Here is a 20,060-nt window from a genome sequence, read left to right as displayed (position 1 = left end):
CATGCGCCGTCCCTCCGGCCGCCCGCCCGGCGCGGAGAAGATGGCGGCGCCGTGAGCGGCGCAGCGTTGCCTGGCATCCCTCCACCATGAGGAACCTGCGGCTGCTGCGGACTGGCGGGCGCCGCTCCGTTGCCGCCCCGGGCACTCCGCAGTGCTTCTGCCTCAGCGCCGAGTCCGGCACGGTCCTCGTGGGCTCCCAGCATGGCCTTCTGGAGCTGGGCCCCGCCGGGGACTCGGTGAGAGCCGCCGCCGGGCGCACCGGCAGTCGTGCCTTCTTGTCGCTGTCAGGCTTGGGCCAGGGCGGTGTCTTCGGGGAAGGGTGCCGGTGCCTGTCGGCTCTCTCGCATCGCTGCAGGCGTGTTGTTAGGGGCGGCTTTGGTCCGCCCGTTGCAAAGCTAGGATGAAGCCTTTGGGCCTCCGTCAGCCGGAGCGCGACGGTGCCCGCCGGGAGCTCGCCTCTGGGCGGGTCGCGGCTGCCCTCTGATACGGCTCGCTCTTTGTAGCGACGTTTGCGGGGTCTTAGAGCTTCCTGTTGCTCTCTGCCACTGGTTGCTGCTGTCTCATGGTGCCTAGGAAGTTGGCTGTGAGGCTGTACTGTGATTTTAGTGGCTGAAGTGATTTGCTGTGCTTTTAACATACTAAATCTGTCTTCAAGAGAGTGGTTGTGTTTGACACGGGTCATTCCTGTGGTTTCGTCTTAAACATGATCCAGTGAACAGTTGCATCGGAGACACAATTCACAAAACAGAAGCAAACAGGCAAAGGGATAGTGAAAAGTACACGAGGAAGCTTTTGAAACCGTGCTCTAGGGGGAAAAAAAACAACATATCACTAAAAAAAAAAAGCTATTGAGCCATGAATTCCTGTTAGGGCCAGGTTGCAGTGTCTTTTCTGGAAACACACTGTGCAGCTCTGAGGCATCTAATTCCTTCAGTATGTTCAGTTCTGAAGTTAGCTGACAGAAGAGCTTTTGGGCTTTCCTGGGATCACATTTTTAAAGAGGATGTTTTCTGAAAATCTCCATTGTGGTCTGTTTGTGATGGCTATTAATGAAAATCTTTTTAGAATTAAAAAAAAAGATTCTGAAGTCTAAATATGTCAGCTTCCTTTTCTGGTTTTTTTTTGGGGGGGGGGTATTTCAGGTCTTTATTAGTGTGGTTTTTTCCCTGATAATTGGATGTGTAAAACATGCATGCAACTAAGCTAGAGAGAGCTATTTTACCTAAAACTTTCTTGTTTTGCTGTACCTCAATGCACATCCAAATGGTTTTCCTTTCAATTCTTTTTATGCTGTGGCTGTAAAGTCTGAATGACTCCTTAAAAATATTGGGACACTTTAAGCAGCTACCCATTCACCTCTTAATGTTGACACTCTGTGGAGAAGTATGAAAAGGGGGTTGAAGGATGATTAGTAAGACAAATTGCAAGTTGTAGTATTGCCATTTATTATTTGCTCCCTTACTGAGTTTTCTCATTGTCTGTCTAGCACTATTAACATAAGCAGACCTTCACTGCTTCCTATGGATAAGTGAAGACAAGTACTTGCACACTGGCTGTTTCCTGGTGCCATTCACATACTCACTTCTGCTGTGTAATGCTTTGTGTAGTTGCAGTAGGATGAAATATACCCATGGATGTTATTCTGTCATTTCTGCAAAAATCCCAGTGAGGTGAGGTGTAATAAGTCATTGGCCTCTCTGTGTCAAGGTGACAAGAGAAGTTTCCTTGACTGCGGAGGGTTTCATGCCCGAGGATGGAAGTGGCTGCATCGTGGGTATCGAAGATCTTCCAGAGCAGGAGTGCGTGTGTGTTGCTACAGCAGCTGGAGACATCCTACTGTGCAATCTCAGCACGAAGCAGGTAACATGGCAGGAAAGACACAACAATACTGAGGGATTTAAAAGGAAAGGGTGACACTTTTAATTTCTTCAGGGGGCAGTTATATGTTTATGACATACTCAGCTGTGGTTAGTCTCCCTTTTCAGGGCAGGTGAGCTGATTTTTGTGGGAGCCTTGAGCAGGATTACGGACAGAATACACACTCAATAAAAGAACCTGAATTGAAATGTTGGCTCGACTGTCCACAGCCCTAGTCCTGTATGTTTGCTCAGGGGACTGTTGGCACACACCCAGCAGCACAGAATCCAGTGGACAGTCTTACAAAAATAGGCTATTGCTGAGACTAGGTACCGAATAAAGTAATCCATAACTCACAGTGTAGCTACCTTTTTATTATTATCAGTCAATACAGAACATCATGCTGACATGACTTAACTGAAGAGGGGAGAAAGTGTTGTGTTGTGATTTGAAGAACATTTCAAATAAAAAAGTCCTAGAAAACAGTAAAGGGAAACCAAAATATCTTAGCTGACTAAATATGGCAGGAACTTGCTTTCTGTTCCTTCGTCAGTGACAGATTTGTACAATCTTTAGCAAGACACTTAAACACCACAGCAGCACCCTCTGAAATATGCATCAGCTCCCACGATACCAGCCCAATAGTGCAGGTGTTGGTAGGCATGAGATAACAGTGGTCTGTCTGGGTTAGCTGTCAGATTGTGGTTATTTACAGCTCACCTGTTTTGGTTCTTGTTTGGGTTTGATTTGCAGATACCACTTAAATATACAATTAACTGTATCTGAAAACTGTGTCCTGTATTGCAGCTTAAAACACGTCATAAGGGAATAGAGAGTAACAAAAGATGTGATATGTGAGACTTTTCTTGCACTGATATATGGGTCAGAGTTGAGGTTTAACTTCAGATCCTTTATTTCAAGGCTTGTTGGCTTACTTTCTCAATTGTAAAGTTGTGTTCTTTTGGTGCAGTCTGGGTACCAAGAAAGAAGTCTTGAAGGTTACTCTGCTTGTTCTGAAACCTTTTGCATGTGAGTGATGGTTACTCTGCCCACCAGTGCCCAGTCTCACTTTGTTTACCTGAAAAGATTGTGACACCCAAGCTTAATTCCTTGAATGGCATCATCTTGCTGTTTATCACAATTGTTCTGTTCCATGCCTTTTGCAAATCAGGATAACAGTGCATGACAGCAGTTCTCTGCCCACTGCTATTGTTTATATACTCATGATGGCCAGTAAAACTGGCCCAGTTTTTCGTAAACTTTGAAGTTAGTGCAGCTATATACAATTGTCAACTTCAGCATGCCCAAGCTGATCAGAGTTTTAATGGATATAATGTCCCTTAACTTCATGTTGGAATTATCTAGGTAAGAACCATTATGTCTGTGTTTTGTGACTTTGATATGTTTACCAATGTAACCACAGACCCGATCAGGCAATATAAGTATTAACACTATACGTGCTGACATAAGACTGAGAGTTGCAGAATAAAGCTCTTATTAAAACTGTGTATGGTAGAAAATGCTAATCTCTAGTTTATCTGGGCTCTCATATATAAACATTCTGGAACCATCTTTGGTTAGAAAGGTTTCTTTTGTTTCATTCAACACAAAGGGTAAAGTAAGACTTGTGCCTTTTCTAAGTAGGAGAGGATTTCCTCACCTTGGTGACTGATTGCTTTTGTGCTGGGTTGGTGCTGCACTGGTGTTCCTGCACTTCTGTGATCCTATTTTGGTCTTGCAGGTGGAATGTGTTGGAAGTGTGGACAGCGGTCTGAGTACCATGAGCTGGAGTCCTGACCAAGAGCTTGTTTTGCTTGCAACAGGTATCAACAACAGCCTGTAAGCTTTCTGCCTTCAGGAGTGAAACTCACTATGGCCAAAATGTAAAACACAGTTAAGTTTAAGATAGAAGAAGCAAAATACAAAGTTTTTAAACTGGGACTAAGACTTAAAGACAGAAAAAAACCCACCTGATCCTATATATGAGATTTCATTTCATGATCCATGAGGTGCTTTGGTGGTCCAAGCAGAAGCTGTTCAGGCCCAAAAACCTGAGTTTTATAGAACAGTAATTAGTCTTTCAGATCTTCCAAGGAAGTATATTTGATCTTGCCTCTAAAACAAAGACTCTTGCTTTATATCCCCATTTGATTTCTTAGTAACAAAAACTGCTTCTTGTCCTTTGGTAGGAAATGTATGTGTCACAGGCTCAACTTAGCTACAGATGTGTCTCACCTAGAAAATAAAGTTAGCCTCAAGCAAAACAGAATCACAGAGTGCTTGATGTTTAAGGGGAACTCTGGAGATCACCTATTCCAACCCCCTTATCAAAGCAGGTTACTTGGAGCAAGTTGCTGGGAACCGTGCCCAGTCAGGTTTTGGATACCTCCAAGGATGGAAACTCCACAACCTCTGTGGGCACCCTGTTCCTGTCTGTGACCACCCTCACAGCAAAAAATTGTTTTCTTATGTTTTAATGGAATTTGCTGTATTTTAGTTTGTGCCCATTGCCTCTTGTGCTGTCACTCGCACCACTAAGAGTTTGGCTCTGTCTTCTTTACTGTACCCCACCTCCTACATAAGATATTTATACACACTGATGAGATTCCCCCTGAGCCTTCTCTCTGAGCAGTCTGACTTCCCTCAGCCTCCCCTCATGTGACACCGATTCTCCAAGCCCTTAATCATCTGTGTGACCCGTTGCTGGACTCATTCTAGTATGTCCTTGTCTGTCTTGTACTGGGAAGCCCAAAACTGGAGACAGCATTCCTCATGTGTCTCACCAGCACTGAGTAAAGGACGAGGATCACCTCTGTCAATCTGCTGGCAACACTGCTAATGCAGCCCAAGATGCTGTTGGCCACCTGTGCAGCAGGGGCATACTGCTGGCTCATGTTCAACTTGGTGTCCCCCAGGAATCACAGGTCATTTTTTTGCCAAGCTGCTCTCCAGCCACTTGTCTCCCAGTCTGTCCTAGTGCCTGAGATTATTATTTTCCAGGTGCAGTACATGGCTTTTTCCCTTGTTGAGCTTTATAAGGTTCTTGACAGCCCATCTTCACTACATGACAAGGTCCCTGTGGACAGCAGCACAATCTTCTGGTGTACCTGCCACTCCTCCTAGTTTTGTGTCATCTACAAACTTGCTGAGGGTCCCATCCCTCCAGGTCATTAATGAAGATGTTAAACATTGGCCCTAGTGTCCAGGGGCATGCCACTGGTGACTGACCTCAAGCTGGACTTTTTGCCACGGATAGCAAGCTTTTGAGCTTGGCAATTCAGCTGGTTTTCAGTCCACTTCACTGTCCTTTTATCTATCCCATCCTTCATGAGTTTGTTTATGATGATGTTATGGGAGACAGCCATATGTCAGAAGCCTTACTAGAGTCAAGATAAATGACATCCACTGGTTTCCCCATATCCAGAAGTTTGTCATCTCATTGTAGAAGGCTGCCAGGATGGCATGATTTCCCCTTCATAAATCCATGCCGAGTGCTTCCAATCACCTTCTTGTCCTTCATATCTCAAGAGAAAATGTTTAAGAGTGCCAGGTACTTATTTTGAAAGTGGAAAGAATGTTTTAAGGTTATGCCAGGAAGCATGTTTTTGAAGAGAGAGACTTGAAAGCGTTCTTCTGTTCCAGTTTGAGATTTTCTTCTTTGAAGGATGTGTTCTCTTTAGTATCATATTCCCATTAGAAATATTTCTATATTCAAGTCCATGACAGAACAATAGAACAACACAGGAGAACATTTGAGTTTTTATTTGCTGGAGATGCCATTACCAATACTGTATTTAATGTCTACTCTGCAGGTCAGCAAACACTCATCATGATGACAAGGGATTTTGAACCAATTACTGAGAAGCAAATCCACCAAGATGAGTTTGGGGAAGGTGAGAGGTGCACTGAAATGAAGGTGTTCAAACTGATGTTGTTGGTGTGTTGTAAGCGTGTAGGAAGTAAAGAAATGGAGCTGAGCACTTACTGGGCCCCAGGAGACATTTTAGATCCTAATGCTGCTAGGCAGCTGAAGGGGAACACCAATATTTTACTTGTCAGCATAAATTCAATAAGTTCCCCATACTAGAGGACTCTCTGGGCTATGTAAATTTCCTGCAGCTTTTTAGAATTAAATGTGAATGGAGGGTGTGGGTGGCTTGGAGCTGTGGTCGTGTTTACCACGCTGTGCAGAGTAGTGCTGTAAATCTTCCACTACAATGATTATTTCTTTTTCAGGAAAGTTTGTTGCTCTTGGCTGGGGTAAAAAGGAGACACAGTTCCATGGATCAGAGGGAAAACAGGCAGCGCATCGCAAACAGACGGTATTATACTAGTTCTCTTATGTTAGACCCATGCTGTCTCTGGGAAAACACGTATAAAGAGAGTTTCTGTTATTCCTGCAGTGTCAGTTTGCCACTGCCTTTCTGTTAGTTGTCTTCATAGGCTTCTTCTGTTTCTGTTGTTGTCTGAAATCCAGCATTTTTATCCTCCTCCTAATTTATCCTCCTCCTAAAGACAGTAGCTGGGATTTCTTAGGACTGTTCATACAGAGCTCAAAGCGAGAAGATTTGCAAGTGCTAGTGCTTGCAGAAGTAAAGCCACCCTTAAATCAGCATGACAGATTTTGCTGAATGTGTGCTATATACTAAAGTGTTCATACCACCAAGAGAAATAGCATGCAGTTTAGCTGAGAGGAGCAGAAGTAACGGTAGTTTGAGCCCCCAGAAGACAAGAGTAGAAGGATTTGGGCTACTGAGCATCACCAGTCGTGTGAGGTAGCTCCATGTGCCTGCACATTTTAGCTCTTCACTCCTTTCTCTGACTCTTCCTTGTTTGGGTCCTGTTTTCTCTACTCTTTATTTGGTGAAAAGTCAGGTAGCTAAAAACACTCCACTGCTGGATTTTTCTTCTTGTGTTTAAGTTTCAAAATTAAAACTGTTCTGCTGGAACCTGGCAGGCTAGAGTACAGAGACATGAAATGTGGTCTGTTCCAGATTTACTGTTGGGAGAGACAGGACGAGGCTTGGCTGTATCTGGGAAAATATGCCTGGTTTGACAAAGTTAAACCTTTGAACAGCTGCCTCTTTATGTGTATTCTGTTGACTTTTTTTTTTCCCCCTGTGTTGTTCTGTGAAGAACCTGTTTGCCTCGAAGAACACCTCTTCTCATCCCAGCTTTTGTCTGCCATACAGACTGCCTTTCTCGCCTTTCTACTTCCAAGGGGTTGTGACTCCAGGCATCAGTCATGAGCAAACCCTGATTCACCCTTGTGTCCAGCTTATGCACAGCTGGTCTATAAGCAGAGACCCTGGTGGAAGGGAAGGATAGCATGTGATCGTGTGAATAGACAGTCATATGCACTTGCAGGAGGAGCAGATTGAATTTACAGAAGTTTTAATTCTAGTATTTCCTAAAATAACATTCTGAGTAATGAATTTTTGCAGCCTTTGCAGACTTAAGATTTTTTAATGGATTGATTTCATGCCAAGGCTCTTGAAAAAGCTGGCTTAGCAATGTAGTCTGTTTAGACAAAGACAGCAGTTGCCTTCCCAAGCTTTGATGCAACTTTCTTTTGTGTGACTTCAGGAAGTGTCACCTACTTCAGCCTGGGATGACAGCAGGCCTCGGGTGACGTGGAGAGGAGATGGGCAGTTCGTTGCAGTGAGTGCTGTCTGTCCAGAGACAGGTATGGGACAAAACATCTTTGAAATACCAACATGTGTAAGAGGCTTCTTAAGTAGAAACTAGGCAAGGCAAGAACTGTCTGGCATTCGTGGTCTCTTGGCCACTTAAAGCAAGGGTGAGTTGAGCTAGTTAGTTGTTCTTTTCTCTGTTTTGGTGTTCTCAGAGAATTTTATAGACACGATGTTTTGAACACTTTCTTTGCAGTTTGGTTTTCAGTCCTGTGAGAAGCCAGGAGAGGTTACTACTGAGTAGTTACTATCTGAACTGCTTCTTTCACCAGTGTTAAATCACCGCTTAAGCTCTAAGCAATCTCTGATGGGCTCCCAGTGCCAACTGAATGAATCTATTTGGGTTGCCATACCCACTGTCCCTCATACTAGCAGTTTGGCCTTGCACACTTTTGTTTAAATACTGGTAATACTTTTCCATAGGTTTTGCCCTAAAGCCAAAGAGGTGATGAGCACATGCATTTCTTGTAAGACTGTAATTGATGTCTTCCATGATAAATATTACTAAGCAGTTTAAATGTGTTGGTCAACATATTGAACTGCACCAAACTGCACTGCTCTTCCACTAGTTTGGGTTTTTACCTTCAGTACTTCAGATTAGGGAGGATCTTGCATTTATAGGAAGATTTTAACATTTCTATGGTGAAAGTTGGAGAGGGAAATGGCTATGACTGAGCTACATCAGACTGAAATTCCTACTCAGTTCCTTTAGAGTCACTCAGTTGCTATGGGAGAACTGCCTGAGACAGAGGAAATTCTTACCCCTTAAGGTGTACAAGAGAAATCTCTTTTTTATTTATGTGCATCAAAATTTGCTCTCCTACCCTCATAAAATTAGAAAAGTCTCTTCCCAGTGCTTTCTTACACCTTTGTCTCATTGCTCTCAACGTATAGGTGCTCGGAAGGTCCGAGTATGGAACAGAGAGCTTGTGCTGCAGTCAACAAGTGAGCCTGTCTCAGGATTAGAACAAGCACTGTCCTGGAAGTAAGTAGCAAAGCAGTCTGCACGCTGGCAGCAGAGTGTTGCTTTTTATTCCCTGGTCACAGTCTTTGATCAGCATCAATTTCATTTCTCCAGTGTTCGTTTATTTTTCCCAAACTTGAAGAAAGCTTCATTCTGATCCAGCATAAGGCAGAGTAGCCCTTTAAACCCTGAAAAGCCTAATACTTGCATTACATGTGGGAAGAAGAGATAGAATCTCTGCACAATCTCAATGTCAAGTGTTTTTGGACTCAACTGTATAAATAGGAATATTACAGGTCTCTTTGCCAGTGCTGACATTTACTTGCTCACCTGAGAATGTCGTGAGCCCTGGAAAATGTCTGTGCTGGAGCTATGACTTTGTCTGAACAGTTCTGAGGAAAACACATCCTCTGCTGCCCTTTTCTTCATGTCTCTGGAGAAAATGTGAGATGATTGGTGTTTAAAATGACAGCTAGTGATTATGTGAGCAACCACTTTTCATTTGGCTCTTTTTTAAGGCCCTCTGGAAACCTGATAGCATCCACGCAAGAAAAACCCAACAGACATGATGTGGTTTTCTTGGAGAAGAATGGACTTCTTCACGGGGAGTTCACCCTCCCGTTCCAGAAAGGGCAGGTCAAAGTAAGTGCTGTATCTGGGCTTCTTTGATTAGAGTGCAATGGAGAGGAGGACTAGATCTTTTCCAGGTTCTAGGAGGAAGTTTTTAACCTAGTGCTGGTCCTGATGGAAAAAGTGACCTGAAAAGAGAACAATGAAGAAGCCTGCGGAGAAGATGCAGTGCCCTCTTCAGGCCCATAGTACAGGAGGATTGTAGCTCTGGGGTGCTTCTGGCCCCTGTATACTTTCTACCAGGCAAACGCTTCAAAAATGCTGTTCAGGATGTCAGCTGTTGCAAGAGTGAGGTGAAATACTCACATTATCCCAAGTAAGAGAAGTGAGAAGCTACTGCTAGGGTGTTACTTCAACTTCTGCCTTTGGACACTGAGAATTCTTTTGGCAGATGCTTCCTCAGTGCCAAGAAAAGCAAAGGGAACACTGCTGTCATGTTTGTGGTTGTATCGCCTCTTCAGCTGTGTGGAACTGCTGTGACAGGTTCTGCTTCAGGATGCTTTGCTCCAGCTGTCGGGAGCTTTGCAATACACGAGGGCTATGTTATGTATTAACCCATGCACCTTACATTGTTGAAAATAAGGAGCAACTCATGGTCTTGCAGACCAATTGGGAGCATACCCACCCTCCACAGAGGCAAGAGTATCGGTAAGAGCTGTGTTTGTTTCTGCAGGTTAATGAACTGCTTTGGAATGCAGATTCTACAATCCTGGCTATATGGCTGGAAGACCTGAAGGTGGAAAACTCCAAGCCAAACAGTTATGGTGAGAGCACTATGTGAGGCTCTGGCTCTTACGCTTGCCTGCAAATGTGGTTAGCAGTGGGTATTCCTCTGCAAGTTAGGAGACACTGGGGAGGCTTACCTACAGCTTCGAGACCCCTGTGCAGGTCAGGAAGAACTGGTGGTTCAGCCTGAGCTCAGAGCGTCTTCCAGGCTGCTGTGACTGCAGGTGGTATTAATGGAATGCTAAAGGTGTGAGCCCTTCGTGAAACATGGGTGCCTTCTCACAAGGGAAGCTCAAAGAATTCTAGGATCGACTCTTTTGCACAAAGTCTGTTGTTAAATTTTCTTGTGCTGGGCATTATATGACACAGCCCTTGGGCTGAAGGCTAGAACTAATTTTCCTTGCACTTAACCCAACCCTAGAAGAGCAGTGGTGGTGGGGAGGGTTTGAGTTGGGCCTCAAATAGCAGTCTGTAGTAACGATTTGTTTTTAACGATTTGTTTTTAACGATAGTTCAGCTGTGGACCACGGGGAACTATCACTGGTACCTGAAGCAAAGTCTACATTTTGGTAGCTTGGAGGAAAATCAGTTGGTGTCACTGCTGTGGGACCGAGAGAGCCCGTATAGACTGCATGTACTCTGCCAGGGTTGGCATTACCTCTCCTATGACTGGCATTGGACCACAGACCGTGGGATGGGGGAGAATAGCCAGCATGTGGCAAATGTGGCTGTCATAGATGGAGGTAAGCAGTGGGACTGCTTTGCAGCTCTAGGGTCAGAAAAGGTGGCGTAGTCTTTTGGATGCAGTCTGGGTGGGATTATGGTAGTTCTTCTGTTAGCTGCTGTTTCTACAAAGCTGTTAGTAAGGGGGACCATGTAATTGATGGAAGCTTCAGAGGTGGTTCAATGGAGTTAACTGCTAAGGGAACAGCAACTATATTTTCCTGTAACATTGTTCCTACTTTCAGTAAAGAACCTAACAAGAGCCTCACTAACATTTGGACTGGATTACAGCTTGGTTTTTTTTCTCTTTTCTTTCACAGATAAGGTGCTTGTCACAGCGTTCCAACATGCTGTGGTGCCTCCACCCATGTGTACCTATGAGCTCCAGCTCCAACAGGCGGTTAATCAGGTTGCATTTCACACAGATCCCAAACGTAGTGGAGACATGGCTGTCCTGGATGCTGATAACAAGATCTCTGTGTACAGATATGGTGAGAGCATGTTGCACTGTCTTGTTAAAGGAAACCCTCTGTCCTTGAGAGCAGTACCCTGGAGGACTAGTAGGGTGACGGTCACTCAAGCCTTTCGTAGACAGGAGTGAGATATATCTGGTTCAACTGTGGGTTCAAGCTCAGTTCTCTCATCTCCAGTAGTATGGGTGGCACAGGAGCATTTTGGTGGTGCATTGGCTTTGTGAGAAGGCAGCGTTCAGCACTTGGTTATGTGCTTATGCTGGTAATATCCCCCTGCCTAGCTTCGGCTTGAGTAGAGTGCAGCAAGTAGTACCTTGTGTAATCTGTTCTCATTGCATATTGCTATTGGCACTGGAAATGTCTGGAAATAACTACCTAGTGTCTGGTAGTTATTCCTAGGTCTGAGGCACCTAGCACTTCCCAAAGCAGTCCTATATACAGTGTAATATTCAGTGTGCTGTGAGACAAGACTGTTGCTGCTGTCTCTGAGTTTTGTACTATGACATTACAAGGTAACTGTGCTCCTCAGGGTAAGTGTTAATGAGGATTAGGTGTTGGCTGTACATATAGGGATCGTATTTTCTGGCTTTTGTAATAGTTTCCTGTAGCATCTACTTTTTGGTAAGAATGAGATGGAAGGGACTCTGTTGGCAGGATCTCCAAATTATGCTTTGTTCTGTGTTTGCTAGGACAGAGCACAATGAACGACCCGACTGTCAAGTTTGGAGCTGTGGGTGGAAATGGATTTAAAGCAGCTGTGCAAACACCATACCTGGATAAAACCTACAGGTAATACAGAACTAGTACAGCTGTAGTGGGGAGAAAAGGGTAGTGCCTGGCTGGATGTTTTAGAGGTCATAGCTCTGACCACTTGTCTCAAGATTTTGAAGAGGTTGTCAGATAACATGGTTTCATTTTGCTGACACTGTGGCTGCAACTAGTGCTAAGGATTGGGCAACACAGTGGGCAGTTCATCCTGAGAAGTGCCCTTGACTGAGGTCTTGATCTAGTGGGAGCAGTGACTGTCAGTGACAGCACTGAGATAGCCTGCCTGTGCCTGGTGCTCTTGGCATTGTGGTGCTGCACTTTGTGCTCCTGCTCTCAGAGCCAAAGGAATGGCTGTGCAGTGCCCAGGCCCATGATCGTGGCACACTGAGCAACAGAGCTGTTTGCGTGGCAGGCACAATGATGAGGTAAAAAAATACCACCCTGCACTCCATTTGTTCCTATGCACAGTTGGCATGGGAGCAGTACTGCCTGGGGAAAACAAATGGGACTCCCTGAGTCTCATCCTTCATCTCCACCCCAGCCTGTGGCAGGGTTCATGCTTTGAGTGACTGTGTGTTTGTGCACTGGAGCCCTCCTAGCCGTGCTGTGTGTCTGAACAGCCAGGCTGTGCCTAGGGAGACCTTCGCCTCTCCAGGGAGGTGGCCTACTGAAATCAGGTTCTATTTGCTTCCCAGTCTCTCTTGTTTTGTGACAGAGTTGATGTGGGCAGTGACCACAATGAAGTGATGAATCCTCTGGGGCTCCGATTTCTCACCTGGCTGCCAGATGACAGCTTCCTGGTGGTTGGTCAGGGTCAGCATGCTGCTCAGTCTGTCCTTCACCATCTGACTGCAGTGCCTCATGTGTCTGGAGCTGAAGAAGAGCGCCTGAATTTACGGTACTAGAGATCTGTCAGTTGTGGGTGCAGTCTGAGAGTGCTTCTGGACAGTGCCTAGAAGGAATTAAGTCTCTCAGTAGACATGCAGCCTGGAGGCTGTGGGTTGGGGAATTTGGCTCTCTTCCTGCAGGAGAACCAAACAGCTCATGAACCTGCCTACTGGTCAGCACTTGCCTGTAGTTCTAATGCCTACACCCAGCCTGACAAGAGGGTGTATGCTAGCATGCTTGTGTCAGTACAGGGTAGCTCTGTTCCTTGTCCGAATTCCAGCCCCGCCCCCCCCCCCCCCCCCCGCCCCGGGAGGGGGGGGGGCCCTGAATTCCTCCATTCTACCCTTTGCCCACCATTATCAAGGTCTAGAAGGGGACTGGTAGCCCTTGTTAATCCTCTCCTCCTCCTCCTCCTCACCGGCTGGGCTTTGTGGCATCAGTTGAACTAAAAGCAGATCACAAAAGGAAGCCACCTGGGGTACAGAAATCTGCTTCCCAAAGGGATCCTGACAGTTGCTTTCTGCAGCACTCCACAGCAAAGACAGGCTGATTTGCATATGAACTGTAGAGTAGAACAAAAGAAGTGTGGGCTCTGCAGAGTGCTGTAAGTATGCACACAGCGACTAGCACAGTTAGGCAAATACCTGTTGGCTGCAGTTGCTGGTGCTCTGTGGTGGCAATGTCAACTGACATAGGTGTGAAAAGACTGCAGAACATCCTAACAAGGTATCTGTCCATGCTGGAGATGTGCATCCTTCCATCTGGCCACAAGAAACGCAGGATCTAGGTGTTAAATGTATCTCCTGTGACTGGTGTTCTGTGTCTTCTTTGTCTTGCTCCAGGTTGTCTGTGCCTGTAGATGGAGAAGTGATCAGCCTGTGCACCAACCCAGTGACCAAAACAGTAGCTCTGCAGCTGGCTCATAGACAGATCCTGAAATACCTCTGGGGTAAGCTGGGCCCTATTAAAGTACCTGGTCTGAGGTGTAGTTATTATAGATTTCTCAAAAGGTTTAGTGAGATGATTTGACTTTCAGGGACATGGGTGACTCTTGCTGGTAGTTGGTCCTGCCTTTCATGCTCCCTCTGCTCCCAGAAGTGGGCCAAAATTAGTGATTTGCATCAGAAAGCAGTTAATGTTGTTGAGAATGATAGTTCAGACTTTAGGATTTGAAAAGAAGGTGACTGTTTTAGTGATTTCAGAAGTGTTGACTCACTGCTGCATCCTTGGCCCTTCTCTCTTGTTCCACAGTGGAATAAAGCTGCTGCTGAGCCCCTAGAAGTTACCAGCTTCTTGTGTGCTCTGTCCTGGACTTCTCTGTCAGCATTCCTTCTCTCTGTCAGACGGTGTAGCTTATTCCCAGCTCTAGTTTTCTTGAGATACATGTCATGTGGTTGTAATGTCTGAATCTTTGGCTGGAAAACAGTTTGATCTTCTTTGCTCTTTAGAGGCTTCTACTCCGGTCCTTGAGCCCTGGCGGACTAGCAGTGGCTCTGCTGTTCAGTTCCCCTACCCTTGCGTGCAGACTTCTATCACGAGGATCAATGGTGAAGTAAGTAAGACTGGGAACAGATTAAATTCCCTACTCAGTTGTTCTCTCTGTCAAATGTGCACATGATCCTCTGCCCATCCAATGATATTTCTTACGGCATTCTTCATAAGGCCCTATGCAGAGCTGAGAGTGTATCTTTCCTTGTCTTCTAGAGCATTTCTGATGGCTTGCAGTTAACACCCAATCTCCCTATTCTATGAATACAATGAATAATGTCATTGAAGAGCAAGAAATTCAGATTTAAAATTTCCAGCAGTCACTGACTTGCTCTTTTTGAAAATGGCATTTTGCTGTTTTATCTGAACTTACCCTATTAGCAAATATGGCTGCATTGAGTTACTGCAGATCTCCTACTACTGGTGATGGTTTCTTGATAGTTATAACAGCTTAAGAAACGACTAGCTGTTTTGCTGGTCGTTTCAGGGTTTCTTTCCTTCAGTGTGCATCCAGGTGAATGCTGTATGGAGTTGCTTTGCTCTGCTCTGTACTAGCGCTTTTCCTCTGGTATTTTGGACCAAATGCTGCTGAATAAAAAACTAAATTATCTGGCATGGTCTCTGCTTCTATTTTGTTACCGTGCAGTTTCTGCTACAGGGTAGACCAAGCTGGGTTTCCAGCCAGAATTTTTTAAAGATACTTAAGTAAGCCGTCCCGGTATAGAGGTTGCATGACTTCCTGTCCAGCTTCTCTAATTCACATGAAGTATTCAGTTCCTAATTGTAAGGTACTTCAATCCAATGCTAGTCAGTGTTGTGAAACAGTGGAGGTTGTGACACTGATAGGTTATAATTGTCATCCTTTTTATTTACAGGAGGTAATCTTGGGCCTCACAGATCGATGCCGTTTTTTTGTTAATGATATTGAGGTACCAAAGTTTTTGCCCCTCATTGCATGCCCTTTTCCTCTGCCAAAGGCAGCTTTCCTGTTCCGTTCTATACAGCGATAAACTTCATTTTTCTACAGGTCGCTTCCAACATCACCTCATTTGCAACATACAATGAGTTTTTGTTGGTGACAACCAACTCCCACACCTGTCAATGCTTCTGCTTGAAGAACATAACAGTGAAAGGTAAATGCCAGCTCTGGCTGCCTGCTGCTGGCAGCTCATGGTCTTGGAACCACAAGATGTCCCCATTTTTCACATCCAAACCTGTTGTATTTGGGTCACTCAGAGCAACTGCTTAGGAGATGGAGGAAGAGCTCTCAAAAGACTTTCAAAAGACTTTCAGAGAGCAAGGGGCACAGGGAACTGACATTGTATATCACATGCGCCTCCCAGGGAGCAGGATTTGTCCTGTAGTTGTTGTCCCTCCACTGTTTTCAACAGCTTAGCCTTGCATTCTCTCCCTCCCCTTCACACCCAAAAAAAGAAAGGGCTGTGTGCTATTTGAGGGTGTGTGGTGGAGGAGGGATCCCAGTAGAAAGAGTTTCTGGTGGCATCTGGCTATGAGAGGTATGAGGACCCTGGGAAAGGGCAGGATGACAACTTTTTGGTCCTTTACATCTTTCAGTGCTCCTCTCATCTGGTCTGTTGAGCTTTGTGATCCTGTTGTATAGAGGACACATCTCTACTTTGTGTACAGCAGTGCTTAGCACTACGAGGTCCTCTTCCTATCTGGAACCGTTGAAGATCACTGGTGTATTGTTGACTCAGTTGGTCCAGTATGACCTTGCAGGGCCACATAGGAAGGCCTGACTGGGGCACTGTGCTGCGGTGTGCCACATGTGCTGATAAATACGCTGTCTTCAGCCCTTCAGGCTGGCCTAAGCAGTGCCGCTGCACCCAACAGTGAGACCCTGCGCAAGGTGGAGCGAGGTTCGCGTATCATCACCATTGTGCCCCAGGACACAAAGGTTGTGCTGCAGGTCAGTGCTTTTCCCATGTCTGCTGAGGTCTGCTATCAGGGTTTAGGGGGGCTGTCTCAGTGGGCAGCTGGCCAACCTGCAAACAATGTGTGCAGTGCTACAAAACTGCTGCCCTGGACTGCTGCAGCACAGCACCTCACAAATCTCCAGCTGCCTGGATGGATGCAGAGGGACTTTGAACATGCCTGTGGGAGTTAGGTTCAGCTGCGTATGTACAGAGCTGGGAAGGGCTATTCAAATTCCTAATGGCGGAGGTGGTGTAGTGGTACATATTGTGGCCTCTCACGGTGCCTCTCAGACTCATCTCTTAGTACTTGCTGTATTTGCTAGCCGCCCTCCATTAGCCTTGGCAATAAGTTTGTCTGAAGTGCTGAGATCACTCTTCAGAACCAGGAGAGGTTCACAGAATGGAGAAGGATGTAGTTTGAAAGGCACCTCTGGAGGCATGTAGCCCAACATCGTCCTCAAAGCAGGGCTAACCTGAAAGCTTGATCAGGTTGCTCTGGTCTGGGTCTTGCCTGGTTGAGTGGAGTCCAGCCTCCTGAGGAAGGAATGTTTCTGACCTGAGAGAATTTTCAGATAGTTTTCCACAGTCATTGAAACTGCATGTCCTTTGAAGTGAACAAACAGGCCCATACACAATGAAGTAGCAGACAGGCCTAGAAAATTGGCCAGTCCTCACTTTGCCTCACTGTGTAGGCAGAGTAACTACAACTAAATAATTGTGTGGATCTTGTGTTACAGATGCCAAGAGGAAATCTGGAGACTGTTCACCACCGAGCTCTGGTTCTTGCCCAGATTCAGAAGTGGCTAGACAGGTAAATGGCACTGGTGTATTCTGGTCTTCTATCCCCCAGTCTGAGCTGTAGAGGCTGGCTGGCCTGGTTTTGTTGTGCTGGAGAAGGGAGGGAGGCTAACCTCAAAGGAGTTGACTTCATTAGTGGGAATTAAACTGTTTCTGGGGCTACCAGCTAGAAGTCCAGCTTTCAGCAGTCCCAGGTGCCTCTCACTTCACCACTGTAGGGCTTATATGTGTGCTGAGACTGTGTAGGTGGGAGAAATCTTTGTCTGCTCCATGCTGCAGACATCTCAATCACTGCATGATGAAGCTTGCTGTTTTTCATATTTTATTTGTTTAATTGATTTACATTGAAGTTTTCTGAAACAGAAGTTGGTCCATTAGATTAAAATATAGTTCTGTGTTTTAAGAGAGGAAAAAAATTATGCAAGGCCTGTATTGCTTCCTCAGCCTGGCGTGCTGGTTTGTCCCACTGCAGAGGCTGGCAATGAACAGGATTGACCTTGCACATTTTTTCTGGAAGGCAATCTATACAACTTACTGCCTAGGCTATTCCGTCCCAGGGAGTCTGTGCTTACCTCTAGTCAGTTGCCTTTATTTGCAGACATTGCACCTATCCACTATGTAAACTATCCCACTTGACTCATTCCTCCAGGCTTATGTTCAGGGAAGCATTTCAGTGTATGAGGAAGCTGCGAATCAACCTCAATCTTCTCTATGACCACAATCCCAAGGCAAGTATGCCCAGTTCTGTTGTGTTGTTTTCCACATTCATCTAGCCTGGAACCCATTGACATTGAACAGTGGGCTCAAAAGAGTAGGTGGTGCTGTCAGTTCTGCTTTCAGCAGAGGTGGCTGTTCTGCACTGCTGCATCCTCATGCAGGCAGGTTGGATTTAGCATTTCCTTCGTCTTGTACATTCAGAGAAGGTCTTTCAATTTGTTGTTGTACTTAATGTACTTGTTCAGAATAACAGTAGTAATACTCTTGTTCATTTCAGGTATTTCTGGAAAACGCAGAAACCTTTATCAGGCAAATAGATTCTGTGAACTATATCAACTTGTTTTTCACAGAACTGAAGTGAGTATAGTTCTGCAAATGGAAACATGCATGTAGTCAGTGTTGGTACATTATTTTGTCAAAATATTGGCAGCTCTTCAGTGTGGGTGCAAGGAGTCAGAAATCTGGCATCTGGTCATAAAGACTCAAGTAAACTCAATATTTTCAGGGACGGTCAGTTGGGAATTCCAGCTTGCAAGCAGACATTAGATTTTTCCAGCAAGGGATTAGTACATCATCTGACTGCTTTGACTTGTCTTCTAGTTTGCTGTACAGGGGTAAATGTGAACAGAGAAAGTTTTGTTCCTTCATAAAGAGGAGCAAGACAGCACTGCTTATCTGAAGGCTGAGGCCAAGATACTCACTCAGATTCCCAAATCAGGTCCCCGACTTCTTTCTCAAAGGTTGAGTGACAAGAGGCTTTAGGGCATTGGTAGCTTCAGGACTTCTCAAGCTTGCTGAAGTAAATAATTGTTTAGGAGCTGGAGCTTAGGTGTTCTGTTTTATTTTCAGTTTTGACCTGACCTTAAATCTTTGTCTATAAATAAAAGCAAATGGCTTAATTTTCAGAAGTGCTTTGTGCTCAGCATCTCCATAGTGGATTTAGTAGAAGACAGCTGTATCTTGAAAATTTTGCTTTCTGATTTTTTGTGCAACTAAAGTAGTTGTTCTGACCAGATTTTTTCAATAGCTCTCTTGACTGAGAATCACATGGGATGGATGAAAGATGTTGGAGAGCTTTCTGGTAGCGTGGCAGGTTGTGTGTCAGTACTGAATGACATATGAGCTATTTTGTTGAGTAGTTATTTTCTGCATGTATTTGTGTTTCTTAATGTTACTGTCTTTGTGCTGGGTGATGTGATGAACCGTGCTGGTATTCATGGTATCTGTTTTTATTTAGAGAAGAAGATTTCACAAAGAGTATGTACCCATCTCTGAATGGGAGCAGTAATGCTCAACCACACCAGCATCCTGATCAGAAAAAAGTAAACCTCATCTGTGATGTGATGAGAGTTGCCATGGAACACATTGACCCTCAAAAGTGAGCATTTTTCTTATTGTAGGTGAAGGAACCATTAGAGAGATTTCTGGTTAGTCATTTGCAGAAAGTGAAGCTGCCCTTAACATCAGTTGTTTTGGTTCAGATTCTCTGAGGTGAGCCTGGTTCCACAAAACTTATGTAGCCATACCTTCCATCTGCTGAGGATGCTGTCCTGAAGACCACAACATTAAATAATTCCACAGATAGCAAAACAACTTTTTACTACAAGAATTAAAGTAATAGATACAGGATGCTTATAAGGGTTTAAGAAATACACTCAATTTAGAAACAGTCTGTGTGGCATAGGGGACAGAGAGACATGAGCAAGATTGTCATCTCAGGGAGATGCTGGCTTTTTGGAGCAGCTGGCCTTTCAGAAAGATCTCAGCAGTTCCATTTGAGACTGAATTACTTTTGTAAATCTTCAGCTGCATATTTCTGAATTATTACCTTTTTGGTAACCATCCTCCTTGGATGAATCAGCACCAGACAAGGATAAAGGGTGGGAAAATAGGATAATAACAGTGGTTAGTGAAGCAGTGTTAAACCATTGGCAGCTTATATGTGAAACAGTGGATAGAGGAGCAACAGATGGTGGGTTGCTGTTGAACCCTGAAAATTTAGACACTTTTCAGCAAACAGTTTCGGAAAATAAAGCATCCCCTTAGCTGGGAAAGCTATTTTGAAACAGTATGTGTGAAATGTATGAAAGTGGAAATAACCTCCTAGAAAGCTTTTCTTTTATAAAAAATACCATTTTCATGCCAAATTTGATTTGGAAAACTGTGTCCAGCTATCTGAGCTTTCAGAGAGAGGTGTTCTTTCTCCATTATGCTAGCTGGCATGGTAAGGAAGTCCATTCTACTCAAAATACACCTCCAGTCTTGCGACATGTTTGGGGAGACATGCTGAGTAGAAAAACCTTTCTGGTATATTCTGTTCTCTTCCCATTTTTACTGCCTTCCTTTAAAAAGATTGAAGTACCTGAGTAGTTTTGGGTTTGGTTGGGTTTTTTTTTTA

At 44.8% G+C, this 20,060-nt stretch overlaps 1 protein-coding gene across 3 annotated transcripts in view; it reads left to right on the top strand.

The window, feature by feature from the left end:
* Positions 1–20,060, top strand: part of ELP1 (elongator acetyltransferase complex subunit 1) — a 251,155-nt gene that overhangs the window by 218,761 nt on the left and 12,334 nt on the right. The window contains exons 1-22 of one of the 3 annotated variants that reach the window (XM_075526291.1): positions 25–236; positions 1,708–1,860; positions 3,599–3,680; positions 5,670–5,750; positions 6,094–6,179; positions 7,444–7,543; positions 8,445–8,535; positions 9,033–9,156; positions 9,818–9,908; positions 10,383–10,613; positions 10,914–11,084; positions 11,756–11,855; positions 12,550–12,732; positions 13,565–13,671; positions 14,171–14,274; positions 15,086–15,139; positions 15,238–15,343; positions 16,025–16,140; positions 16,885–16,958; positions 17,595–17,673; positions 17,940–18,019; positions 18,900–19,040. In XM_075526291.1, the coding sequence (XP_075382406.1) occupies positions 87–236; positions 1,708–1,860; positions 3,599–3,680; positions 5,670–5,750; positions 6,094–6,179; positions 7,444–7,543; positions 8,445–8,535; positions 9,033–9,156; positions 9,818–9,908; positions 10,383–10,613; positions 10,914–11,084; positions 11,756–11,855; positions 12,550–12,732; positions 13,565–13,671; positions 14,171–14,274; positions 15,086–15,139; positions 15,238–15,343; positions 16,025–16,140; positions 16,885–16,958; positions 17,595–17,673; positions 17,940–18,019; positions 18,900–19,040 (2,504 nt within the window). In that variant the 5' untranslated portion in view covers positions 25–86. Of the gene's footprint in view, positions 1–24; positions 237–1,707; positions 1,861–3,594; positions 3,681–5,669; positions 5,751–6,093; positions 6,180–7,443; positions 7,544–8,444; positions 8,536–9,032; positions 9,157–9,817; positions 9,909–10,382; positions 10,614–10,913; positions 11,085–11,755; positions 11,856–12,549; positions 12,733–13,564; positions 13,672–14,170; positions 14,275–15,085; positions 15,140–15,237; positions 15,344–16,024; positions 16,141–16,884; positions 16,959–17,594; positions 17,674–17,939; positions 18,020–18,899; positions 19,041–20,060 lie in introns of those variants that run through there. The other 2 variants (XM_075526292.1, XM_075526293.1) reach the window with 2 other exon arrangements.

This window comes from Mycteria americana, chromosome Z, assembly GCF_035582795.1.
Source record: "Mycteria americana isolate JAX WOST 10 ecotype Jacksonville Zoo and Gardens chromosome Z, USCA_MyAme_1.0, whole genome shotgun sequence".
NCBI classification, from domain to species: domain Eukaryota; kingdom Metazoa; phylum Chordata; class Aves; order Ciconiiformes; family Ciconiidae; genus Mycteria; species Mycteria americana.
The sequence above is the reverse complement of the archived record's forward strand: the minus strand, read 5'-3'. Positions and strand labels throughout refer to the sequence as shown.